General features: G+C 41.0%; 1 protein-coding gene across 1 annotated transcript in view; it reads left to right on the forward strand.

Moving 5' to 3' along the window:
- Positions 1-25,552, forward strand: part of ptprsa (protein tyrosine phosphatase receptor type Sa) — a 219,687-nt gene that overhangs the window by 121,932 nt on the left and 72,203 nt on the right. The window contains exons 5-7 of the mRNA XM_034530398.1: positions 11,251-11,439; positions 13,390-13,398; positions 18,716-18,733. Coding sequence (XP_034386289.1) covers positions 11,251-11,439; positions 13,390-13,398; positions 18,716-18,733 — 216 coding nt within the window. The remainder of the gene's footprint in view (positions 1-11,250; positions 11,440-13,389; positions 13,399-18,715; positions 18,734-25,552) is intronic.

Consider the following 25,552-nt stretch of genomic DNA (forward strand, 5'->3'; position numbering starts at 1 on the left):
CCATTCTTGCATGAGGCGCCTTTTTCCACTTGCAAATGTATGCTCTCCTTTTTGCAAAACAACCCCAATAACATCAAAACTGCTTTTTACCTTCTTTTTTTCTTCTTCTTATTCTCTTACATTTGACAAGGATTATGTCTGCAGCAAATGTCTCGACATACTCATTAAGTAATAGTGCTTATGAGGTTCTACTTCGTGCTTTGTCGGGATTCTCTCGCTGTTATTGGTGCTCTTGGTGTGTAGTAGAGGACAGGCTTGGCACAAACAACAGAAACATAGGCGGATGTTGACCAAATGGATGGCCCTCATGCCCCTGATCTCTCATAGAGGTTTATAGAGTTTGTTGTTTCTTCCTCAGAAGTATTTCTTTGCTGTCCTGCAGCGACATTGGCACTTCCTTTCTAATCTTGGAAGATCTTCCTACACAACTTTGACCTTTTTCTCCCCCTGTCCTCCTTCATACCTCCATATTGGCATTTGTATGCCTTCTTCTCTCTTGTAGAAAAAAAGTTTGCGGAAATTCACTCAGATGCGAGTTTATGGCCTCTGAATCCTTTGATCCTCGGAACCTGTAATGCAGTAATCATGTGTGATTGAAGGATGAAGAAGGGGGACACAAGCTGAGTGGTAGCAAGAAAGATAAAGGTGAAAGAGGGAGAGAGAAAGCGGTGGTGCTGATGAAGCGGGATAAGTGGACGGAGCTTGCCTCTAGCCAGAGTTGGCTGGCTCCTGAACCTTCACCATCAATTTCATATAATTCCTGCTCAAGTAGAGTGACCTTGGCCACGCTAGGCATCTGGCCACAGCCAATATAAGACACTAGGGTAGAGTAGAAAGGCGAACAAAAAGGAAGAGATGAAGCGGCAAGGAGATGGAGAGCAGAAGAGGATTAAGGGTCTGGCTGATTTGTTTACTTCTGGCTAGAAAGTTTAAATAAATAGATACTTTGTCACAGCAACGAGTTGGCCAGGAGACTAAATAGAAAAATCTGTGTCTCCGGGAGACTTTTACAATGACAAGCACTCACAGGGCTGATTGTCCTGGTGCCTCGACCTGTGGTAGTAGATGCCCTTATGTTTCCTCCCATATCAAGTAAGTTGTATCGTCTTTTATTTTATTTTATAAAACTGCCATAGCCACCGTCCATTTTGTACAGTCCAGAATATGCCGAATGCCTTTTTATCTCATGGCTATGAATTCAAATTCTAATTGATTTACTGACCTGATGTAACACTCTACATAGTGCCAAAGCATTGATAAATGTTGCAAAGTATTCAAATCAATAACATATACTAAATATATATATATAATATATATTAAATATATATTTCTCATATTTGGTCAAGTGTAAAGCTATGTGTGTGTGTATGTGTGTGTACATATATATATAAATATATATATATATTACATAATAATTTAAATCCATTTTAATTTAATCACAATGTGTTTAATTGATTTCCTTTGCCTCAATTAATAAAACAATGATATCCATTGATCCATGTCCAAAATTACCATGTAAGTCAACTTTGATTGAAACTAGTGTTAAGATTTCTTGCATCATGTTTTTCATCATATTTCATTAAATGTGTCTCAAGAGTCTTGGTGATTTTGTTGGATGGCTGATCGATGATTGATTGATGAAATGTTAATCAGTCCTCTGCAATTCAACAATTACTGTGCTTCTGAGTATGTGTACATTAACATATTCATATCAATGCAATTGGACATGGGATTTACTTGCCAAAACAGTTTCTAATTAATCTGATTAGACAATTAAAACACAATTTAAAAAATCAATATTAATAATAATCCCATTTTGGAAGAGTACACATTTAAAATATAAGGATGAGCAAGTGGAATGTAATAAAAACTTCAATATCAATGCAATACAAGTCTGCAGGGACCAAATCAACCATCCAGACTAGAATAGTGGAGGTGCTCCACACTGAAGCATGAAATGAGAGTTGGGAGAACGAGTCGGTTCCTGTGGAAACAGTGTGACTGACGACCCTTGGAGGGGCCCAACTCATGCATAAAGAGGAGCAAAGGGATCCGGCCTGGACCACCAGCTTCATGCATACACATGAGCCACCAGCCCAGGTGACTGAAGTCGTACAACACGGAGGTCATGCTGTGGGCCCTGCAGGGTCGGCAGACTTGAACTGACTTCTAGTCCTGCATGCTTCACAAGTGCCGTGCCTATGCTTCCTGCAGTAAAAGTTGGAATATTAGTATTTCCTATCATACAACACAGTGCATGATCAGGAAAAATATTTCAATATTTTAAAACCCAAGACTTCATTATATAATTGTTAGAGCATTGCAGTCCTGAGTAAGATGTAAGGTGTACTCCACCGCAGACGGATCAATAGAGAACAAGCGTGTGAAAGAAATAGAGGCCAGCTGGAAGATGCTATCCATGAGCCACAAACCCATACACACACATTTTCTGTCACATCCATCTCTTTAAATTTGTTTAAGCATCACATTTCTGTGTGAATAATTTCTTATTTGTCCAATAGTTCAACTTGTCTCTCCCTGGTGAAGGCCCACTTCCCCTTGTGAACCTAATGGCTATGTCTGCGTGTCATCTCCGTATCTTGAAGTGACTTGCCAATTACCATGCAGTTCTATTGCTGGCCCTCATCTTCCAGCCACCACATACTCATAATTGTTGATCTGTGCACCAAAGGTGCCTCCAAACCTGTCTCTAGTAGCTCAGTGCACTGAGCTAATGGCCCACCCAGACAATTACCTCACACCTCAGACCTCACACCCCAGACCTCACACCCCAGTCCCCCCCCTCCAAAGCCTTTTGCAATTACTGTCAGTCTTGTTTTCTAGTTTGGGTTTTTGTTTGCGTTAGATTAGTTGCTTTGGCAGAAATGCCACAGTACAGCAGTTCAGCCCTCTAAATCCGTTATTGTTTTGGCCCAATGTTGTTTAGGAAGCTTAGAGAAGCCTTTGCTCCACATGTTAGGGGTACAGAGTCTTCATCTGTACACACATATAAGCTCTGGTATTTAGGTCTCCGATTTAGAAAAACATGACCATCCTTAATAGATCAGTTTGTTTTCCTCAGAAGAGGACCTGTGATGATATATGTATGTATATATATATATATATATATATACAGTATATATATATATATTTTTAATTAAAGTATATATATATATATATATATATTATTTACTGTATTTCAGGAGAATAAAGCTACGCTGTTCTTGTGATTGAATGAGATGACATGCATTGCATTCTCTACCACTCTCAACTCTTGAACAATTCAACAGCAGAAGCCCATTTGGATCGGCTTGTACAGCAACATCGCCACACACACCGTGTGTTAGTCTAACTTCAGGTTTCAAGGTGCCCACTGCTGCACACACATACTTGAATAGACACACACTCACACACTCAAAGCCACCCACCCCTAAACCAGACCTGACTGGTTGACGTTTCTCCACAATGAGGCATTTCCTTTAATGGCCCCGGCCTCCTCCCCTGTCTCCCTTGGAGTTCTCCTGTCTTACCCCAGACGCCTCAGCAGCCTGACAAGACATGGGAATGAGAGAGAGGGGGAGGGAACTCGATAAACCTCCAACGGTTGAGATGGATAAACAGAATCTTTTTTTTCTTTTTACCTTTTATGTTGTTTTTTTGTTCCACCTCTTCTTCTTGCAAGCAGAGCATCTTCCGAGCTGTCCTAGACAATCACTTGTCTCTCTAGTCTGTGCTGTGTCTATCACGGTGGCTCACCACATCAGGGAAGCGGCCTGTATTGTATGTTTTTCTATTGAAGACTAGTCCCGGCTTCCAGCATTTAAATCCATAGAGCAAAAACAGAGTGCCAGTCATGAAGATATTGTCAAAACTCCTTTTCATCAGCTATATAACAAAACAAAAAAATCTATTGAAAAAAATGTGTGGAACAATTTCCAGTGCAGTTTCTTTTGATTCATGCGTTTCAATGAAAGTAATATATTGATATAATTCAAATCTTAAATCTTGAGTCAAGATTTCATGTTTTTGCTTCCAATTTTTTAACTGGTCACCAATGAGACTCTGTGCAGACAATGGTGCAGCAACTCAGGCCAGTGTCATTATCTTAATAGGTACAGTACATGCAATGCATGGGTCAAACTGGCCGATGCTGGCCTAAAGGTAAGCGAAGCAAGCTTGATGACTGGAAGATTGTCAGATCAATCCCCCAGAACGTAGGAGAAATCCCTTCACCCCGCCCGCTCTAGTGGAGCTGCTCATTGGCCAGAAGGCCAGCAGATCAGCAGCATTGTGTTTATTTGAAAATATATCCTCCAAGTGGTGTGTTGGTTTATAAACACTGGGTCTTCAACTCTATAAACAAAAGTGTATACATGATAAAAGATTAAACATGGTATAATTCCAAGCAGGAAGTATTTATTATTTCATTTCGTCTTGAAAAGCAGGATGTCATCTGTTAATGTTTCCTCTCTTATCTATAAACACACTTTTCTTTTCATGGTTTGGTTCCTGGTATTTACCATCAATTCCTCTCTTCGATTCCTTTGGCTTTCACATTTGACAAAACTGTGGTCGGGACTGCTACTTGTGCTGGTTGCCGCCATTTGCTCCCTAGAATATCCCCCTCTTGGCGGCTATCGCTGTCTTTCTTTCTTTGGCAAACAAGCTGTCTGCTTTATGAATGTGGCCTAATATGGGCGTTATTCAGAATTGGAGGTGGTGTGGAAAGTATTTGCAAATTGCCAACAGCTAGAATTGTCAGTGTCTTGTCACTCACATACAGTATTTACATTTTCCCAGTGTAGCTACTTAAAATAGGGTTAAATCACAAGAGTCAAGGGTCACTTAATGGAATGCCGAGCTGCTTTGGAAAGCAAGGCGGTGACCCTTTTTTTACAGGATAAGTGTCATCTGCATTACAGTACCCTTACAGTATATAATACTTGTAAAAATAGTCTGAAACAGCCTCAGAGACCTCCAGGGTATATAATCATCACACAGTTAAATATACCATCATATGGTCCGAAAGCTGACCCAACAAACTCATTTCGCAGTTCGATAAGCAATGCTGCAAACTTCTGCCTTACTTCCAATGTCCCACCCTTTTCAATCTTGCCGTCTCACTTTTTTCGTTTGTCACTATTTTCCTCTGTCCTTTTCCTTTCTCTCGTCTGGTCTTTCAGGCTTTTTCCTCTCGGGTTGTATTTCAGAGATTTGGATGTAAATGTTGCCCTTGGTGGCTATATGTACACGGTGTGGAGAATACCAATGGGACATCAGACGTCTTTCTGGGAACAGAGCAGGGGCGTAGAGGTTGAGTGCTTGCTGTATAATAACTATTATTCAGCTGAGATGGCTATCCAGAGAGGGCTATCGGTGCTGGGGCCAGAGACACTGTGATTAGATTTCCCTTGTGTTGCTATTCTTCTCTGTCCCTGGATCTTTTTGTGTCACTGTTGCCCTGTCTGTCTCTGTGTATTTCTCAAACAACCCCATTGGCTATAGAATGTGTCTGAATGTAACAGAAAGATGCAATGAAGATAGGCTTGTTTCTGAAATTTCTTAAACTTACACTGTGTTTGGTTTGAAGATATACATTTGGCTGTATTCCAAATTAGAACTTTGTTGACAAATCTATTATGGGGACAATTGGGGGAACTTTGCTGCCTTATGCTGATTGGGGCCTCAACCAAGTTCCTGTTAATGATTTAAACACATACATGTTTGTAAATTTATTCTCGTCATTCCAGTATAAATATATACACGAATAGACCATACATGCACACCTGCATTCTAGAAAATAGACTGCCCAAAATACAGTGGTTTCCCCCCTTTACTGCAGATCTTCCCTCTTTACACTCTTACTCTTCTCTGTTCTCTGGCCTGCCTGTGTAATGGAACAGTAGGTGCAGGGCAAATTAAACTGTATTCTCTGTATAGCCAGCAGCTGGGACTGCCCATTAGTTAAACATCTAGTTATGTGTGTGAAAGAGAGCAGGCCATTAGTATTCTTCATCCTCTTCCATTATATGTATCATCTCTCTCTCTTTCTCTCTCTCTCTCTCTCTCTCTCTCTCTCTCTCTCTCTCTCTAGCTTCCAATCTTAACCTCTGTTTCTTTTGCTCGCTCACCCTGTCTCTCCCCCAGCAGTCCCTCTGTGGTATCAATGCACAGACCTGCTTAAAGCCTGTGTCTCTATGCTGTGGCGCTGGGTAATCAGTTAACCTGATTAAGCTGCTGATGAAATTAAATCATTTCGGTAAGTGAAAATAATAATATGAGTAATGGGTGCGGGGGATGGTGGAGCACCCCGATGTGGCTGCAGTGGCAGCCAGTCAGGTTCTACCTCTCTCTTTTACTATACCTCTCTCTTCTCTGTAGGATCATTGACGACTCAGAACAAGTGCCTTTGGAGACACTGTATCAGGCATTTTTACATCACTTAAAAATGAATGACATGTGCAGTATAATAAAATGAACATGTATATCCAGTGTAATATCTCGACCAATACTCAGACTTACACTGCCAGGGTTAGTGATTGTTGCCTGTTTAACTTACATTGTAGAGCAGAGCACTTACACACAGGGGTTAAGTGGCATTTGTAATACTATATAGCAAATTGGGTAACAGCATTACATTACATTCTTTGTGTCGGTCAGTGGGTAGACAAAGGCGCTACGGTTAAGTGCTCATTGAGTAGGGAATAAGTTGGGCGTGCTATTCATGGAACTATAAAGTACATTTCATGATACAGTATTACATTGTATATCCAACAGATGGCGAATAGTTCATTATGCATCTGGTTTTCACACAGCAATAGGAGTTCCAAGGTTATACTTAAAAGGTCCACTATTCGTCAATATACTGTATTTTGGGGAAAGTGAAAATACCCACTAAATGTGGTATTTAATCACAAAGCCCTTGTGTACAGAGCTGTATGACTCTCTGCATACAGTTATAACTGCACCAGACAGATATGTTTGGTTTGATAACAGTAATTCACTTGGAATAGGATTAGGCAGAAGAGTTAAATGAGTCTAAAGGACCGACCTTTTAAGAGGGCCATACTTAGCATGATAGAAAACCGAACGCAACAGCAGGCATGAGTCCGCAGATTAACAGCCGGGCAGTGGCTATGCTAACCAGAGGCTGATTAAAGGCTTTGCACCTGTCACTTGTAATGATATTAAATGGTGAAGCGCAGTTAAAGACAATTATGGATAATGATGGCATTCAAGCCAACACGAAAAAGAGAATGACACAAATCAAAAGCTAGAAAAGGTCAGCTGGAGCCTGTAGGTTTAGCTTTGGAGTCATGCTGAGGAAGCCAGCTGTTGCATGGAGTGGACATGCAGTGCTCGCCGTCACAGTAACCCGAGGCTACCGTTCTTCCCCTTGCCTTCCTTAAATGACATATTCATTAAGCAAGTTTCGATCTTTGAAACTCGGCTAAATCTGTTGAAGAGTTCTTCAACGTCGTAAACATGTTTTCTGCAGATGAATCATTTTGCATCTAATTAAATATAAAATGGACTCTGTTGTGTTTTTGCAAGGCCTTTGTCATTGCTTCCTAAGTGCTATACATCGCAGCAGTGTAGAGGACCAAGCTGAGCTGCCCAAATGCTGACAAGTATACTGACCAACTTCCAAATCAAAGAGATTCTTCAAAAAGGCTTTTGTGACGCTTCAATAAACAAGGCGGGCCAACAAAGAAGCCCAGTGGCATGCTGGGAATATTAGGATTCCCTTTAAGCACCCACAACTCGTCTTTTGTCAAATGTTTTCTTTTCTTTTGTAACCCAAAGAGTGAGGCATGTTTTGATATCTTTAAAATTAGGAAGATGATCATCAGATAAGACACAGTTCGATTTTATTTTTCTTCTTTGTTCATATTTTAGCTTTAGCATTTACACTGTAATAAAGAAAATGTAATGTGACTAAATTTGTGTCGGTGGAATAACAGAAAAAAAAAATCAACAGTGATATGGGACTTTGAGATTTCTTGGCACACTACAATGTGTAACTGCAGCATGTGTCTCATGGCTCTGTTTAGGATGATTGTTGGCTTGAGTGACAAAGCCTGCTTCCGGCCAAATAAACGGCAACGTTGCGATTGACCAATAGTGCATCAATTCTCTTTGTGCTGTGAAGATTTGTCATCACAGAGAACCCCCAGTACACATCATAGAAATGAAATTGCAAAGCCATTAGAGGTGACTGGCCCTTTGGTAATTCTAGGATACTATCAGCCCATGTCATTGGTCGCCTTCTCCTCCACAGTCCGGCTGGCTAGCCCTGAAGTAACACTCCCTCGATGACAGATCTTTTTATTTTTGCATGGCCGCCTTTATCGACAGAGCCTGTAAGCTTCAGGGGGAAAGATTGTATCAGATTCTATTCCTGGGCAAGTAAGTAACCAGCATACATGCCATTTATTCAGGAATGGTTGCCGGTGTTGTATCAGGTCAGAACAGCTGTATTGATAGTATCATAGCTCCATGAATCCTTCATCGCTGCTTCTTGTTCACTGCTATTTTGGTTGGTTTGCTTCTTCGCCCACCCTTTTCTGTCCTCCTTTGCTCCTTCAGGCAGATTCCCTTTGTTAATTGCCTAATTTCATTTGTATTTTTCCAGCTTCATAAATGTAGTCTGTGCAGGCCTCTGTCTGTTTTCATACCATGAATGCAGTGTCAATGTGATGCAGAGCACAGATAGGCCTTGGCAGCATCAGATACATCAGATATCAGATAACAGATGTAACACCCATAGAGCAGGCCGTTCACATACAGATCTAGCCAGAGGAGTACGAGAGAGCAGCACCTTTTATGGCAACTTATAAACAGATCATTAATGATACACAGAAGAGGGAGTTTGAGAGAACATATTGCTCAGTCTTGTTCTGAGGTTTGTAAAGCGAAGCGTAGGCTTGTCATTGATTTTCTAAGCTTCAGTGGAACTTGGTGTAAACAGATTATGCAGGGGTGATCATAAATAATCGTAGAGAGGACACAGCATGGAACCTAAAACTGTGCGAATGCATGTACCTCTTTGAACCTAGCATTGCAATATCCACTGTGCTCTGCTGATGGTAGCCTATGTTAGTAACCTGTTATTTTTGAGCACCTCTGGTTTTTCCTTGTTTCCATATATGTCATTTATTTTACAAGATTCAGCACTATCTACAAAACCAGTGCCTATTGAAAGTGGATACAAAATGAATTAAAAACAAGTATTGTTATCTTGGTGACTAAATAATAAAAGATTAAAAATCATTTGGTTAATTCATTATGTAAGCTACGCCAATCAAACATACGAAACACATTTCAGATTTTCCCCTCCTTTTATCATGACTTAAAATAAAAAATTGGTCAAAATAGAATTTTAATCCATCATAATTGTATAACGGACAGGTGTTTTTAGAAAGTGGAAAATATAACATGGCATAGCTCTCCCTGCCAATTTTGAACCGGCTTTGTATCATTGCACTGTGAACGGTACGTGCAAATGAACGATGTTCGGCTTCCCTCCTCGTTACCGCCACCCAGAGCTTCTCCTTTTTAATAGCTGGGGAGTTTCCGCTGGATGATGCAAAAATTTTTTAAGTTTCCCCTTAAAGGCGGACAGATCAAAACTCCCTTTTGATTATTCGTTTCACTCAACGTAATGTCCCCATTTACCATAATTCAATACTTCTCAGGTGTCGACTACACCACGATGATGTCTGCAGGCTGGATATGAGGTCATTGGCTCTCCTAACAGTGACTTCTTCTGTGCCACTGGCTAGCCTCTTACTCAGTCAATCTTCTCCGGGTTGTGATGTGGCCTTGGGCTTCTGATGCATATTGCAGCTCAGGGTGCTTACCCCAGTGGCTCTCATCATCTACGAATGAGTCACTGCTCTGGCTCCAGACGGGGTAGATGTCAAGCGATTTGACCCAAATGACTAATTGTCCCAAGAGCGTGCATAAGGAGAGCAATGGCCACAGAGCACACTACACTGTTGTCTCTTTACACTGAAATAATTGCTCAATCATGCATGAGTATTGGCTGCAAAGACACCACCAATCTGTGCTGGCGAGTGTGGTGGTTCTTGAGTAAGTGTAGCATTAACAGTCAAACAGGCTTGACTGTTGAAAGAGCTCGACACAACCCTTGCACCTTTGATGTCATAGTGAAATCTGACTTATTACATAACTGAATTGGTATTCAGACCTCGGCTATTAGTGGTTATAGTGTGTTTCAATCTAGGTGGTTTTGCAGAGCTTGATTTGAGTGTCATTTGTTTCACTGAACACGGGGAAACTAGATGGGGAAATTGCCAGGATTACCAGGCTTTCCTGCCTGTATTACTTTTCACTCTGTTGTCTCCTCTGATCTTCTGTTTGCATTTAAATACATTTATTTACTATTTGTTAGAGTGAGAATATGTGCACAGAGTCAGTCTCCTTCTTAAGGGCATTCGATTATGACAAATGGTTCCTAATGGACAAGCCAGTTGATAGCAGGAATGCGGTCTGTGAGTATCTGGCTACAGAGTCAAGGAAAGCACAATCCTTGCTTTTCCAGGTGTTTGTTCTTAAACCTCTCTGGTTCCTCATTGTAGCCGTCTTGGAGAAACAGTTTCTTAATGAAATGCAGTTGACTTTTATATTCAAGACGTATCTCCGCAATTGGTTTATTTATGTGTCTGGCTACTTTACATGGCAACTATAATCTGGCATTCCTAAAGTGCATTTGTCTCATTGGTCAAGCGGAAATTAGGATTAGAAAGTCTCCTGAGATAAGAGAATGTCGCATACAAAAGCATGATTGGGCTCAGTAGTCAGTTTAATTTAACACTTTTGGTGCGATTTGGGAATAAGATATGATTTCGAGGTTTATGGTAATTTGGATACTATCCTAATGTAATGGCCCATGTAAGTACACTGAAGTACACACACTACCGTTTTTGTGCAACCACTTACCTTTGACTTTAATCTTGTCCTTTTTTAATTCTGATTTCCATTATGTTAATATATAATTAATATCTAACGTTTTTTTCTAGCTTATTTATTATTTGTTATTATTTTTCAACACACAATTATCTTATTGCTACAGTTGCCTTTTATTTCTGGAGCACACCTGATTACAGAAAATACCTATTGTGTAATAAGCTTAGGCTTAAGTTCGAGCAAAAATGTGTGTTTAAGGTTTACAACCACTTTCAATGAGAGGACTCACACCCGCTCTTGTTTCTGTTCCTTTCACAGAGGACCTGCTCCCGCCAGGCTTCCCTAACATTGACATGGGCCCTCAACTCAAAGTGGTGGAGCGCACTCGAACAGCCACCATGCTCTGTGCTGCCAGTGGCAACCCTGACCCAGAAATCACCTGGTACAAAGACTTCCTGCCCATTGATCCCAGTGCAAGTAATGGGCGAATCAAACAGCTACGTTCAGGTAAGGAAAGCCCAAGCATAATGTTGCTTTATTTTTTCCCCGTACTTACAGATTCCACTCGACGTTTTTGGCACATGGCTGATGTTGTGCTTTGCAGCTAATATTGCTTCAGAGACCAATATTTGTTCCCCAAAATTGTTTGATAATGTTAGAAGTGTAACTGGAAACACTTTGTTAGCTTTTCAACTTTTTTTAGAACACATAGTGTATAATTGTTTGGTCAGGAAGTCAATGCAACACTAACTGAAACAACGTCAATGTTAATTTTATGCTAATGCAATTATTGTAGGAACTAAAAACTATGCTTTATTTTAGGTTCATTTATCCAATTGATCCGAGAAGCTTGGTAGTACACCAAGTGATGTGAGAATTATTTCAGCCCATGAGTTATCCTGATATTTAAGACCTCAAAATCACCCAAACTACACTCAATATATTGCTTTGAAAACTAAAACAAATGTATGTTTACCCAACTAAACTTTGACATTCATCATGTTTAAAGCATTCAAACATCAAATCATGAGGGCAAGCTCAAGTTCCTAAATTACAACAGGAGAAACATACGACAGTATAAAGGACAATCGTTATAGCCATAGTGATTGGACCATTTTGTTGTCACCATAGATCATCAGCATTGAAGATAACAAACTATGTTACAACAGTCTAACATTACTGAATGAGGTCAAATGATTCACAATAACCCAGAAGTAGACAATGAGAGCATGGTCCACGTTCTACTGACACAATGATATGTTGTCTTGTTCCCATCGATGAAACCCCACTGAGAGGTCCAGTAAAGCATAGTCTAATTATATTGCTAATTAAGTGCAGGGCCGGGAGTGGCCCCAGGCAAAAAGGGGTAGATATTTTAGGTCCATGATTTTGTCACCAATCAAAAAATCCAATGACCCCTATTGTTGCTGCAAATGTAAATGAGTGTAGACACCACTAAATAAAGAGTGTGTTGCCATCGAGTCCCTGCACCAGTTGTGGCCTTCATGAGCTGTACACTCAAAATAATCGGTTTGTCAACTCATTATTTATGACTTGCCAAGTCCACAGGCACTAAGATACTTTTAACTTTAGATATGTTTCATATTTAACTTGCGGGTTTGAGGTAGATATTTAACTATTAAGATTTCAAGGCGTGTGTGATTATTTGCTCTCTCTAGGATGATGTTCATCTTGATGGAAACTGGTTCACGGTAGCCCGATGATCTGCTTGATAGGTTGATTTTTTTTGGTTGTGTATAATTATATGTAAGACCAGCTTTGTGAGTTTTGAGCTTCTGGATGATTTCTTTTTTCTTCATTTTCATTTATATAGCACGTTTTCTCTTCACAATGGTTCAAAGTGCTTTACAAAAGAAATGAAAACCAAACAAGGTGATGGTGGAAATAAATCCAAATTCCTGTCTGTTGTCTAACCTCTGTCTCATCTGTCTTTATCTGTTTCATGATTTTGTCAATTGTCTCTGTGAGTTCTTTCTAACTGAATTGGACGGCTGTTTGGTTGTCTCTCTCTTTGACTGTTTTGTCTGTATTTGTCTGAAACTCAGATGTGACTCACATCGCAGAGTCTTCAACACGTTTCATTTGGCCATGAACCATAACACAAGTTAAAACTGAAAAAATGGAAATAAAAATAAATCAAACAATAAATCAAACAATTGACAACAAAAATGGGTTAATACGATTTTTTCCCAAAAATGCCTTTTATTAGAATTATAAATTGTAAATACAATTGATGCTACATTACATGAAACATCACTGCTCCTTCCATGGTATGTCATGTCAAACTGCTAAGATACTGCAGTACAACACAAGACCCAATTATACTATAGTCCCTCTTAACTCTTGCATGGCAGTGACTTCAACCTCAACCTAAAATGAACTATGTTGTTCTTCCCCTTTTTTGTATTTACTTTCCTCTTGCATTGTCATTTTCAGAAACCTTTGGTAAGTGTCTCGCAAAGCCCAGATAGCCCACCCACTCTCCTTGAAGCAGATGGCATATATAAACTACTTTCCAAAATGCATGTATCCCTTGCTCTCCCCTCACCCTTGTCCTCTTTTGCCACGCGTTCCCTATGTTCTGTTTCTATTGCTAAACTTTTTCTTTTCTTTTGCCCACACTCCTTACTTCATCCTCTTCCCACCCCATAATGGAACTTAGAAAGGCAAATCAAGGACAAGCAGCAGAATGAGTTGGGGAGATGGTGGAGTCTTTTGAGGCAACATTCTGCTTCAAGCTAATGCTCATATGCACTGTAAAACTGGCACTGCCCAATTGAATCCCCTTGTCCACAGTATTTTAGAAACTTCACTCTACTATTTAAAGGTCACGAGTACCAAGTGCAAGGTAACCTTGGAAGCTTTGGCTTTATCTACTTTTCTCCTGACCATATTATTCAAATAGGGCTCCTGTCACGTCCATTCTTTCTCTCTGCTGTGTTGCAAGACAGCAGGCTTTGAGAAAATAATTGGACTCCGCTTGAATCCAAGAAAATTATTGCTTTGCAGTCATAGCCTACAGTATTTTTGTCTTCTTGGTGAGACATATAGCAAACACTTTCCTCCTGAAAAACACTGTTATTTTATACTCCGGTGTAAATGATCAAACTTGGTTTCTCACAATAACAGCTTTGCTGTCCCAAATACACTTGGAAGTACTGAGAGTGGCTGAATCTTGAGTTCTTTCCAGGTGAAGATCTGTGCAGGACCGCTGTATTGCTAAACCCTCCAATCCCACACTTGGGTTAGGTCGACCGAATGGTTTAGGAGAGCATTTTTATTCTCTTGCCAAATTGGCCCACATCTCCACTGGCTTACGGACCTCTAGTTAAGACGCTATTGCCCATGCTAGATGGCGAGGGCTCAAATGATAGTTATATTTGGCCACATCGTGTACTCCTCCTGACTTTTTGAACTACTTGCAAAAATATAGCATGCCACTTTAAGCTGGGTGTATTTCACTTACAGGTCATGTGTGTATGTAGGAGGTCTGAAAAGGAAATTACTTTCCCTTGTTTCAATACCAAGGCTCTCCTAAGGTAATGTTAGTGCTGGGGGCTTGCCTTTTCTCTGTAGCCCTTTCACTGGAAAGCTCATTCAGCACCCAGGCAGGATTTATGCTGATGAGAAAAAGCTGTGTATGCTCAAGCCCCCTTGGCTGCCATATTCTCATGTTCTCTGCACTTCGAGGCCATCTTGGGTCTTTGGTTACATTTTTTTTTATAATGAACGCACTTCCAAAAATCCCAAAACAGAACATATGAAAACATTATTGTGGCAGCTTTTGAATGTGAATGATCACATTGTCCTGTTTATCAGATTGCTCTTGACAATTTTTGGTGGCTACCTGCTTTTTTGCTTCAAGCACACTCTCAAGCCTCCGGAGGTAACTATGATGCCTGCTTTCCCATCGAGGGAGGTCAAATTGAGACTTCTGGGAAGAGATGGGTGAGCAGAAAGGGGAACATGGGAAGAGGGTTGGAAAACAACGTTTGAAAGCATACTGAGCCTCCAGCTCCTGCAAAAGAATCCCCCACATTTCTCATTCACTCCATCTGATGTTGAAGTGTGCATACCAATATGACTTATTCCCACCTAAAAGATAAGACAACATTATAATAATAATGTTGAATATATACATATACAGGAAGATAGAGCATCCAGCACTTGTTTGCTGGATAGCTGCCTAGCTGGCTGACTCGTTATGTATGGGCCAGACCATGCTGTGCTGGCGGGGCAATGATATTTGCACCAGGGTCCCCTGAGGAGCTCCTCTAGAGGTGTGGAGGGAGCTTGACATTTCTGCCCAAGACCCTGTGGCTACAGACCCCAGGCCCTCGCTGGCCTTGTCAGCCAGAATAGATTAACCAGAGGCCAGAGAGACAGTGAGGGGATTGGGAGGAGTGCATATTCATAAAGATTAAGGTACCTCTTTAATATAAAGGTTTAAAATCATGACCTGACATTGGATGGCTCCTTTACACACACACACACACAAACACACACACACACACACACACACACACACACACACACACACACACACACACACAGAGATGTATGCTCATCCCAATGTGAATCATGCTGAGTTCAATTGCACTTAATCTGAAATGAGCAAGAAAACGGTCACATTGGTTGGCATCAAAGCTGCTCTGCAGGGAGTGGCTAGGAGCTTTGCAGATGTGGCAAACAACAGCCAGGTTTTCTCTTGAGACCTGCTGCCACCAAGATCCCAGGCGGGTTTCTGTGTTTATGAGAAGGTCAGCCAGACGCCCTCTGGAGGGTAGTCTGACTTTGACACTCGGCCAATCACCCACCCCCACCCGTCTCACACGCAGATGGGCAACATCTCTGGCCAGATTGCCTCTGGCCAGACTACATTTTCAATAATAATTGTAATATATTCAGAGGTTTGTTTCACAAAACAGCTGGGATGTTCTGTGGAGCAAATAATGCCACATTTGATAATGCGAGGAGGTCAGCGGCCTGTTGAGGTATATTTAGGTCATCGTCACCCTAAGCTGATCAACTACTCGCTGACCAAAGCTTAGAAAGGGAGCTTACGGCCATATGGTTGAGTGCCCGTAGTACAGGTGGATTTGCCATTGCAATTGAATACATACTGGCCACTCCAGACCCAGCCAGCCTGGTCTGATCCTTGGCTATGTTTTATTTTTATTGCTGCTTAATTATTTTAATATTTAAAGTTCCAATGACCAAGGTCACTCATTTCCTTCTCATTTGTTATAGTTTTTATTTTTTTTGTTGGGATCAATTTGTCTGAACTGAACTCCCTCTATCTATTATCCCTCATCCTCCTTATTACTTTCCTCTATTTGTCTGTCCCTCTTTTGTCACTCAGTCCTTTAAGGACCTGCTTTATTAACCTTATCCTAACCTCAACCTAACTTTGACCTTAACCTCAACTAACCTAGTAACCCCCTAACCCCCAACAATAATTTCATCACAGCTAAAGCAAAATAAATCCAGAGCTTCTGCAGCCTCTAATCTAACTCTAACTCTATAACAACGTAACCTTCCCAGAGCCCTATTGTCCTTTTGTCTTGTGATTATCTTTGATTATGTGGTCTCTGAAATCATTGCAGAAATAACTAGAATGTCACTGTTGTTTTGCCTGGCTTTTCAATGACTCTAAACTATCAATGTGGCACATTAGTGCCTTTTTAGGGTGTGTTTACAATAAAGGAAGACTAGAGACAGTCAATAAATGATGATCTCTATTAAATATTTCCTTAAAGATATTTCCCACTTTCATCAGACAATATGGACATTTCTAACCATAAATTAAATATACATAAAAGATCATTTTAAATTACTGTATGGTTAATGGCAGCAAATGCACACCTTCAGAGTATGAACATAAATATTTTCTATAATTGGTATACATTTTTTACATATTTTAATATTTATATATAAGCACAGTGTAACACAGTGTTGAGCATCTCTAAATAAAGGAAATTAACACCTAGGTACATTGCAAACCAGGCAGAACTTCAGATCGCCTCCTACCTGCTGGTATCACAAAGGATGCTTCTGTATGCAGAGCTGCAACAACAATCTGATCAGAAGGTATTTCATCCCACTGCCCTGCCACCCACACCCCTTAATGTGCGGTGAAGGATATGGAAATTACTGGCACCACTTTACATCTTAAAACCCTAGGTTCTCTTGATTTAATTACATTGTTTAACTGTGAGAGGTATTTGTGAGGAGATCAACAAGTGTATTGGTACAGCATCAGCAGCAATGCAGGCTCAATTTAATGCTCACTTAAGGTTGTGGCTTTTGGATATTGACCGAAAGATTGAGATCGCAGAGTGAGCTGTAGTGAGTTTTGTCTGTAGAGTGGCTCTGTTCACCCTGAGAGATAGGGAAAGTTATTGTATTTGTGTTAGTTCAGCTAGTAAGGAGGATGCTGGCATATGTTGTTTTCAACTTGCAAGAATGTATGCACTCACACAAAAGGGTGTAGTAGCACATGTAGTGTGAGGCTCAATGGACAGTGCATTCCCCTTGACCCTCAGCTTTGTGCCTGCAGACTGTCTATGCTAAGAAGGACACCTCCCGTCGCTTGGCACTGCCCTGCTGGCACTCTCAAGGGATGGCCAAGGGCACATTGTAGCCATGATTCTTAGATTTAGAGAGGGAGACTAAGAGATAGGCTAGAAAAAAGGAAATTGGGGGAAAGACAGACACACAAAACCTCATTAATAGGTGGTTAAGAGGAATGGTAAAGAAAAGGGAATTAAGAAAAAAAAACATTAAGAAAACAATGAATGGAGAGAAAAAAAAAAGATTGAAAGGACAGTTTAATGCTTGGCAGAGAGGGTGTTGAAGTTAAGCTGGCTCCCCTTCCCACATCCAAAGCTCTGCTGTAAGGGGTGCATTTTACATCACAGCAACAACTCGGGCTACGTTTAAAAGCCCACCAGCCACTGACTGGACAAGCTCAATATTTGTTTGTCCCTAATGGGACATTGGTTTGCAGTCAAGCATATAACACAATACAGACTCACAATAAACAAAGAATAGGGGAACATGCTACTCTCAGTGAAATGAAACCATGGAAAGAGACAGGAGGTTGAATGGCCGGGGAGGAGGGGGCAAGCTAGAGGTAAAGAGTCTATCTGTCACAGTTAAGCAGGTCTACGACTTGTAGGATAAATAAGAACTTCCATCTGTTTCATTTAACTTGACATGCCTGAAGGTACAGCCTGAAATTATATTTCTACTGAGACTCCATTCCTCCCTCAGCAAGTTTGTTTCATACTAATGTAGATACCCGGTAAGGAATAGTGCCTTTACTTGTTTTACTGTGTTTATTCAAGGTCAATTGACTGGGTAAAGGCTTTTGCCATTGGTCAAACCTCTCTTGCTCTGCAATTTCGCCTGGTGTTTCAGCCATGATGAAATATTTGTCAAGACCTTGTGCTTCTTCAGCTCTGCCAATGAAGAGCTGTCCTACTAAGTCTAAGGCAAGGAAGGGAAAAAGGAGAAGCCATTAAGGTAATAGAACATGGCAGGCATATATAGCTCCACATATCTTTGTGATACCAGCAGAGAGAGGAGTAATCTTGTTCTTTTTGTATGAATACCAGTTCTCATATCTGAGAGATTACCTAATGGTTTGATAATCTAGTTCCAGTGATCCACCTTCCAGCCCAAATAACTCCTCTAACTATTACTAACATTAACGTTGAACTAAACTGATGTTGTGTCTTCGTTTTTGTCTCTCCTCCAGAGGGTACCCCGATTCGAGGTAAGATGTTTAACACAATAAAAAAAGGTAGAAAAAAAACCTTTAACTTATTATAAACCAGAAATAACCGATCCTAACTACACCGCACTGGCATCATAGTGGGAATTTCATATGGGATTTTTTTGCTTAAAAAATGACACTCACTTCTATATATCCACTAACATTAATATGTCATCTGTGTTTGGGTTCTGTGTTCTCTGTACACACTATTTTGTGAGCGTGATCATATGTGTTTCACACCTTCATGCCCTGTGTCATCCCTTGATGTGCACTTCCTCCACCTCTGTGGGTATTCTGTGTTTGTTCCCTCCTACTATCACCTCTACATCATCAGTGTCACAAAACTACAGAGCGATTCAAATTGTGTTGCAGTCTGGTTATAATACAGGATTGAGAAGGTTAAAAGCTGAAGGGAGGGAAGGTGAGGGTTATTACTGGGCGGTTTGTTTGCTTTGTACCTCTGACATTTAACTTGTTTGAACATGGACATGGCGCTCAAGGGTTGGGGATAGGTGATAGGAAGTTGCTGGGTAGTCAATGGTGTTATTTGTTGATAAGGCCAGGCTATTGAGTACTTTAATCTTAACAACCACCTTAATTCCTTCTTATTCTCTGCTGTGATATCCTCCTCATCCTTCGGTTCACCAACACAGCAATAGCCCCATTCTGTTTATTAATGCACCCCCATAACTGTCATAAGCCCTAGCTGCTGATACTCATGGTATGCCATGGAAAAGGCCAGTCTATATTACCTTTGATTTAATTATGTCCCTCCCTGTAACTACAATTTGTACAGGCAAAACTAGGAAGTCTACTGTGTGCAATGGCCACAAAGAAAAGAAAAAAAATCATTTTACAATACCGCGACCGGCTTTTATAATGGATGAACAGGAGGATATCAAGGTGGGAAGGTACCGACAGAGGGAAAGCAGTGTGACAAATATTCCTTCCTCTACCCTCATTTTTCTCATTTCCCCGGACAATTTAACTTTCACTTGTAATCATCCACCAGGTTTTGTTGCTGAAGCATTATCTCCCAGTTTATTCAGTGTGATTGTTGAGTTGTCTTTTTGTTGTACAATGCTTTTGCTCCACAGGCTGAGCAGGTAAGTGAATATCTCAGTTTGCCAAGTGTGTCCCTGTATTCTTGGGGACAAGATGTATGTATTTAGTTTCACAAATTACACTTTGTAACACTGTGATTCATGTGATGGTCGAGGTCCGACAGGAAGGTTAAGGTTCTCCATCTTCAACCATTCCATACAAGCCATACGTGATACGACACCAAACATAACCATGTTTTCAAACATATGAACACCTGAGCTTTTTGACTAAATTCAGACTTTTCACACCTTAAAAAATCAATCCAGACCTCCCTGCTCTGCTTTTCTTGAATACGAATGTCTCATTAATCACATTGTGGCGAACCAAAGCAAGCATGACTTATGAACTCAGCATTTGCATAATAAGATAAGCTGCCTGAAAAGGGTAATTTCTCCCCATACCGTTACCGCGTGCCGACACTGACTCTCAGTAAGGAGTGTATGGGGCGTATGCAGAAAGAAACGAATAGCATTGGATCCGGAGAGAGACGCAAATGTAATTAGGCTGTTTGAGAAAGACACAAATGGTTTGTTTGCATAAGTGCATGTCCACACTAATGCAGACTTTCATCTACTTTTAGTTGCTCTTGCACTCCTGCAAATGCAACTTTTTGAAAACGTTGTTTTAGGGTTGCTTTGTGCCTCTGACATTTAAATAGTTTGAACATGGACATGGGGCTGAAGGGTGGGGGATAGGAAGTTGTCAGGTAGTCAATGACTCATTTTACATCACTCTGTGTCAATTTTATTTATATAGCCTAATATGACAACTCACTAATGTGCCTAATGGGGCTTTTACAATCTGCACAATGTACAACAGCACCTTAGACCCGCAATACGTATAAGGAAAAACTCCCCGAAAAAACACACTGAAGGGAAAGCACACCATTAACACAGATAAGGAAAGGAAACAAAAACACAAAGGGAGAGAGAGAGAGACAAGAGGAGAGGCTGAATCTCCGGGAATGAGGCCCTTTCAGTGAGCTGAGAGAGAGAGAGGTCTCAGGACGACTGATGGTCCAGCACAGAGAAGCCTTACCAAAAAGAGAGGACAAGGAGGAGAACACAGGGCACACAGCTTGGATGCTCATGTGCTTGTGGGACAACAAACAAACAGAGCGTGAGAGAGACGCAGTGAAGTTTTCTCATCAGTAGTACATGGACTATAAGTACAAGGCTTAATAGATGCATTGAGGCTGAGCTGCCGGATGGATGATCGTAAAAGGTACACGACTTGAAGTAATCAAAACATTAGCCGCTCACTGAAAGTTAAAGCAAAAAACGGAGTTAGACTGTCTGATGTAAGAAGGGAGCTTATGCCAGAGGAAGGTGGCACGATAGGAAAAGGCCCTAAAAGCTTGCTGACCAACAACAGAGCCCCGAGGTTGGGTATTACCAGAGGAAACATACTATGTTCTTTCATACCAGTAACAGTTTAAACCACTTGAACGATTTCGGCAAATCTGATGTTAAATTGTCACGTCTTAGAGTTTATACACGTAGTGATCTATGGTGTTAGAAGCTGCACTGAGCTCCTGTAGTGGAAGCACTCACGTGGAATCTGAATCCATAGTGAGCACAAGATTATTCACCACTTTAGTACGTGCAGTGAGAAGGTTGTGAGATATCTGAGCGGATGTTAGCAGAGATGAGCCCTTCTAACGGAGATGCAAAGGTCCTTAACACAAAGCATCGCTTCAGCAATGCGTTAGCTCGTGGTAGATGCTAGCGTAGTGGGCTCGGCTCCGAGCTAAACTAAAAAAAGAGTAACAAGTCTAACATGATATGGACTCAGCACAGAGAAGTGAAGTGGATAGAAAAGAGAACGAAGATTAATGAGAATGAAAACGAAAAAATTAACGAGGAAGAAAAAGTCGTCCACGGTTGTTGACGTCCCAATGTGGGTCTCGCGAGGCAGCATCAAGGCTTCACATGTAAGCGCTTATAACCCAAATGTTAAATTTGCATTCATTTTGCTTTCATACAAAGCCACCCAGGTGCTGGCCTCGAGGTAAGCAATAGGTTGAAAAGTATCTGGACTCCCTACCTGCTTCATTACTGATTTCATGGGAACTTTACAAGCCACCAGATGGGCGCTGACAACGCTGGCGTCACACGTGGGACCCCATGCTGGTGCGATCACAGTTTAATGACCTTGTTGTGGTGGCAGAGCATGCCCGAGTGACAGAATACAGACAGAAGGAAAGGGAGACGGAGAGATAAGCTGCCGGTTCACATCAGAAATGCGTACATTTCTGCACGTTGTTGCCCTCTTTTGTCACCCTCTGCAGACATAAGAGGTATTTTTATTGATGTTCAACGATACAACAACAACTGCAGAGTTGTTAAATGGAACAAGGCTGAACCAACTATAGCAAAACATATATAAATATATAAAAGCCAGTGAAGTGGGTTACTACTGGGCTTTGTTATGTTTATGATGCGATAATGATGATTTGAACACACAAACATGTTGTGAAAGAGTGTTTGTATTTTCAGCTGCATTGTCAAACATGGTTTGTCCTGACAAAAGTTATCATTCGCAAAGTGCACCTCTAAACATCTAATTGTAGTTTATCATAGTGAATCTAAATATTTGTTAGAATGTATGTATGTATACATATATGTGTTACAGTTCCTCCTGAATCATGAAGGCCTTCTGTGCACTTCAGTGGGTTTAATTTGTGTACTGGAAAGGTTGTAATTGTGTTATTGTGTATTGGGTTTTAATTCCACTGCAGAGCTTTGGTGAGCAGTGATGAGAGGATGGAGATGAGAAATGAGAGACGACGAGAGACATGAACTGAAAATCAGAGATAAAATGATGAAAAGAACAGTGTGCCACTGGCAGGCCTTCGTGGGCTGTGGAAGGAGCAAGAGGGAGGGAAAGATAGAGTGAGACTTGGCCAGCCATTTTGTTGATCGCCTAAACAAATCAATCAAGGCCCGCTGGAGCACACTAATTGAATTACACAAATGGGACTGGGGGGGGCACACATGGCAAAGCTGCTACAAAGCAGCGACGGGGGTGGGCAGACCACAGCTCTGGGCACTTTCTGAAATTAATCATCCTTGCCCCTCCTTGCTCTTTTTTTATCCCCTCATCCGTTCCTCTGTTTTTCTATGCTCGTCGGTCTCTTCCACTCTTCATCCCACCCTTCTCTGATTGTTTTGTTCTCTGTCTTTCTTTTGCACCCATACCTTTCATAAATAAGAGTCGTTTCCCACCCATTGCTGTCTGTCTTTTTTCCCTTTTCTTCAGATTTTTCCCACCGCTGCACTTTCGCTCTCATCTTGTCATCCCCCTGCCCAAAATAGACTAAAACTATGAATGGCTTTGTAAATATTGATATTTTGTCAAAAGCTTTTGATATTTCCTGCTAGTCCAAAGCTACAAAAAGGACATTGAAAACCTGCAAATGAAGTGAAACGTGATACATCCCAGTTTGGCCAGAAATGTATAAAACGTTCATATACTTAAGACTTCTGGCACAAAGTATCCACCCTAAACGTCTTCCGTACAAGAATGTCTGTTCCACAATCTGAATTGGCCTTCAAAAACATGTATTTGTTGAACTCGGGCCGTCTTACTGTTATCACACCGTGGCAACTCAACGCTCCTCTTCAGATCAGCCTGCGGCATGCAGCGCTGTTAACCAGGGCAGCTGTCACGGCTGGGAGAAATGTCCCAGAACCACTGCCCATTACAGCCTTCTTTATCGAATGGATGATGGCAGTGAACATGCTGCGCAAGACAGCCAGGAATGGATAGCAGTGGAGAGTGGAGGTTGTGCGTGTTGGTGAGCAGGGAGGGTCACTTTCACTGAGATGGAGACTAATTGGTCCACATGGAAGTGAAGTCGTTAATATCTGGCACTTTATTTGCCTCAACTGTATAGCCACTGTTTGGATCCTAATGGTGTAGAATACATCATGGAATAAGACAGAAAGGGAGAAAAAAATGGCACCAATCTTTTCTCCTCTGACCCAGAAAAACATGAATTATTACTCAGCAGGGGTGGCACTAGCTGGGGTGTACGGATAGTCGGTGCGGTCTGTAAGTGGACATCTTAGGTTCAATACCCACAACAGCTCACATAATGTCCTTCAACCTTCATGTGTCCTTTTTAAGTGTCCTTCATCAAGATTAAGTTGCAAGTAAAGTAGTGCCAATTCAGTAATTGCAGCCTTGGCACTGCTGTCTTATTTGTACGTGGAGTAAGGCACTTTTCTTTTGTTTTCTGTATCAAACAATCAGGTGAAACAGTTCAACGGTGCTGATATTGAAAAAAGTAAATGAAGGCATGCTTTTATTGCTCATTGGCTATTAGAATAGTCAACTGTTATGAGCAGTTGTTCCTGTTGCTTAATGAAGTCAGGGAAAACTAATGTATTGTGTGATAAGACTCCATAGCTGACATGCCTCAAATCCACTCACTTTATAAGCACAGTAAGTCCATTTTGTCACGCACCGTAAATGGATGTTTGTCAATAGGTAAGTCTTTATCAGTAAACCCCCATTGTGTGAACAGACTTGGTGCGTGGTTTTTATTGTGCTTGTGTGAAAGATAATTTTCATCATTTATTCCTTTCCTTTTTTCCTGATTAAAGACAAAAATGCCAATGGCCACTTGCGCTCTGATGAGCCACAGGCCGGCAGGGTAGACTGAGCCCAATTATGCAAAACACAGAGGGCAGTCAGATTCTTAAAATAAAAAAAGAATTGTGTGGAAAGGGACACATGCTGGTGACAAAGGGTGGAGTTTGTTCTTCGTGTGCACACATGCATGGACATGCTGCTGCTCGAGATAGGACATCAAAGAGGGCTTCTTTGGATTTGTAATTCAAAAGCCCTTCGAGATCTGTTGTCTTTAAAAGCTTGTCTCATAAGACTTTAAACTGACTGCTTGTCATTCTATTATATGGGTATGGAAATCATAAAATGGCATTCATTTGGAATAATCTAAATTTGCGATTAACAAAAGACTAAACTGGGACTAGAGAAAAACCTATGAGGACAGTGGAAATGACAAAGTAGACTGAAGAGATATGCAACGCACAGTATAGCACAACCCATGTAACACCAGCGGGATATTGCATCTCCACTATGTGTGAATCTGACGGAGAGAGTAGCATAAAGCACCTCAAAATAGAATGAAGTTGTGATTCTCTTTTACTCTCTCTCTCTTTCCTCCCTCTCCTTCTGGGCTTCCTTCATCAAACATTTGTTCACACAAATCTAATTTGATCGAGGGTGGGCCATTAAATTCATCAGTATTTTGCTGTTGTTGTTATTCATTTTTCAGCGTTAATCTAGTTTAAGATAAATCATAGTTCACCATGATTTCCACGAGGGTTTCTAAGAGTCAAACTTTACATTTTGAGACTAGGTAAGGAATATGATATATGGATGAGAAAAGAATCTCCAATCCTCCTTCTCTCTTAGTGTTCCTTTACATCTCTTGCTTCCTTTGTTCTTCCTATCTCTCCTGCTTGCTTCTCTTCCCTGTCCTCACTTTCATCCTACCTCACTTGTTCTCTCTCTCTCTCTCTCTCTCTCTCTCTCTCTCTCTGTTCTGCCAGAAGAAGTCTTTATGTGTTCTTCACAGATCCACTAAATAATAGCTAGAATATGTAATGAAGCCAGTACGGGCTTGGAAACAATAGATAATGCCACCTAGCGAGACGTCTTCGCCAAAGATGGAGAGGAACAGAT

Source organism: Cyclopterus lumpus, chromosome 4 (assembly GCF_009769545.1).
Source record: "Cyclopterus lumpus isolate fCycLum1 chromosome 4, fCycLum1.pri, whole genome shotgun sequence".
Taxonomy (NCBI): domain Eukaryota; kingdom Metazoa; phylum Chordata; class Actinopteri; order Perciformes; family Cyclopteridae; genus Cyclopterus; species Cyclopterus lumpus.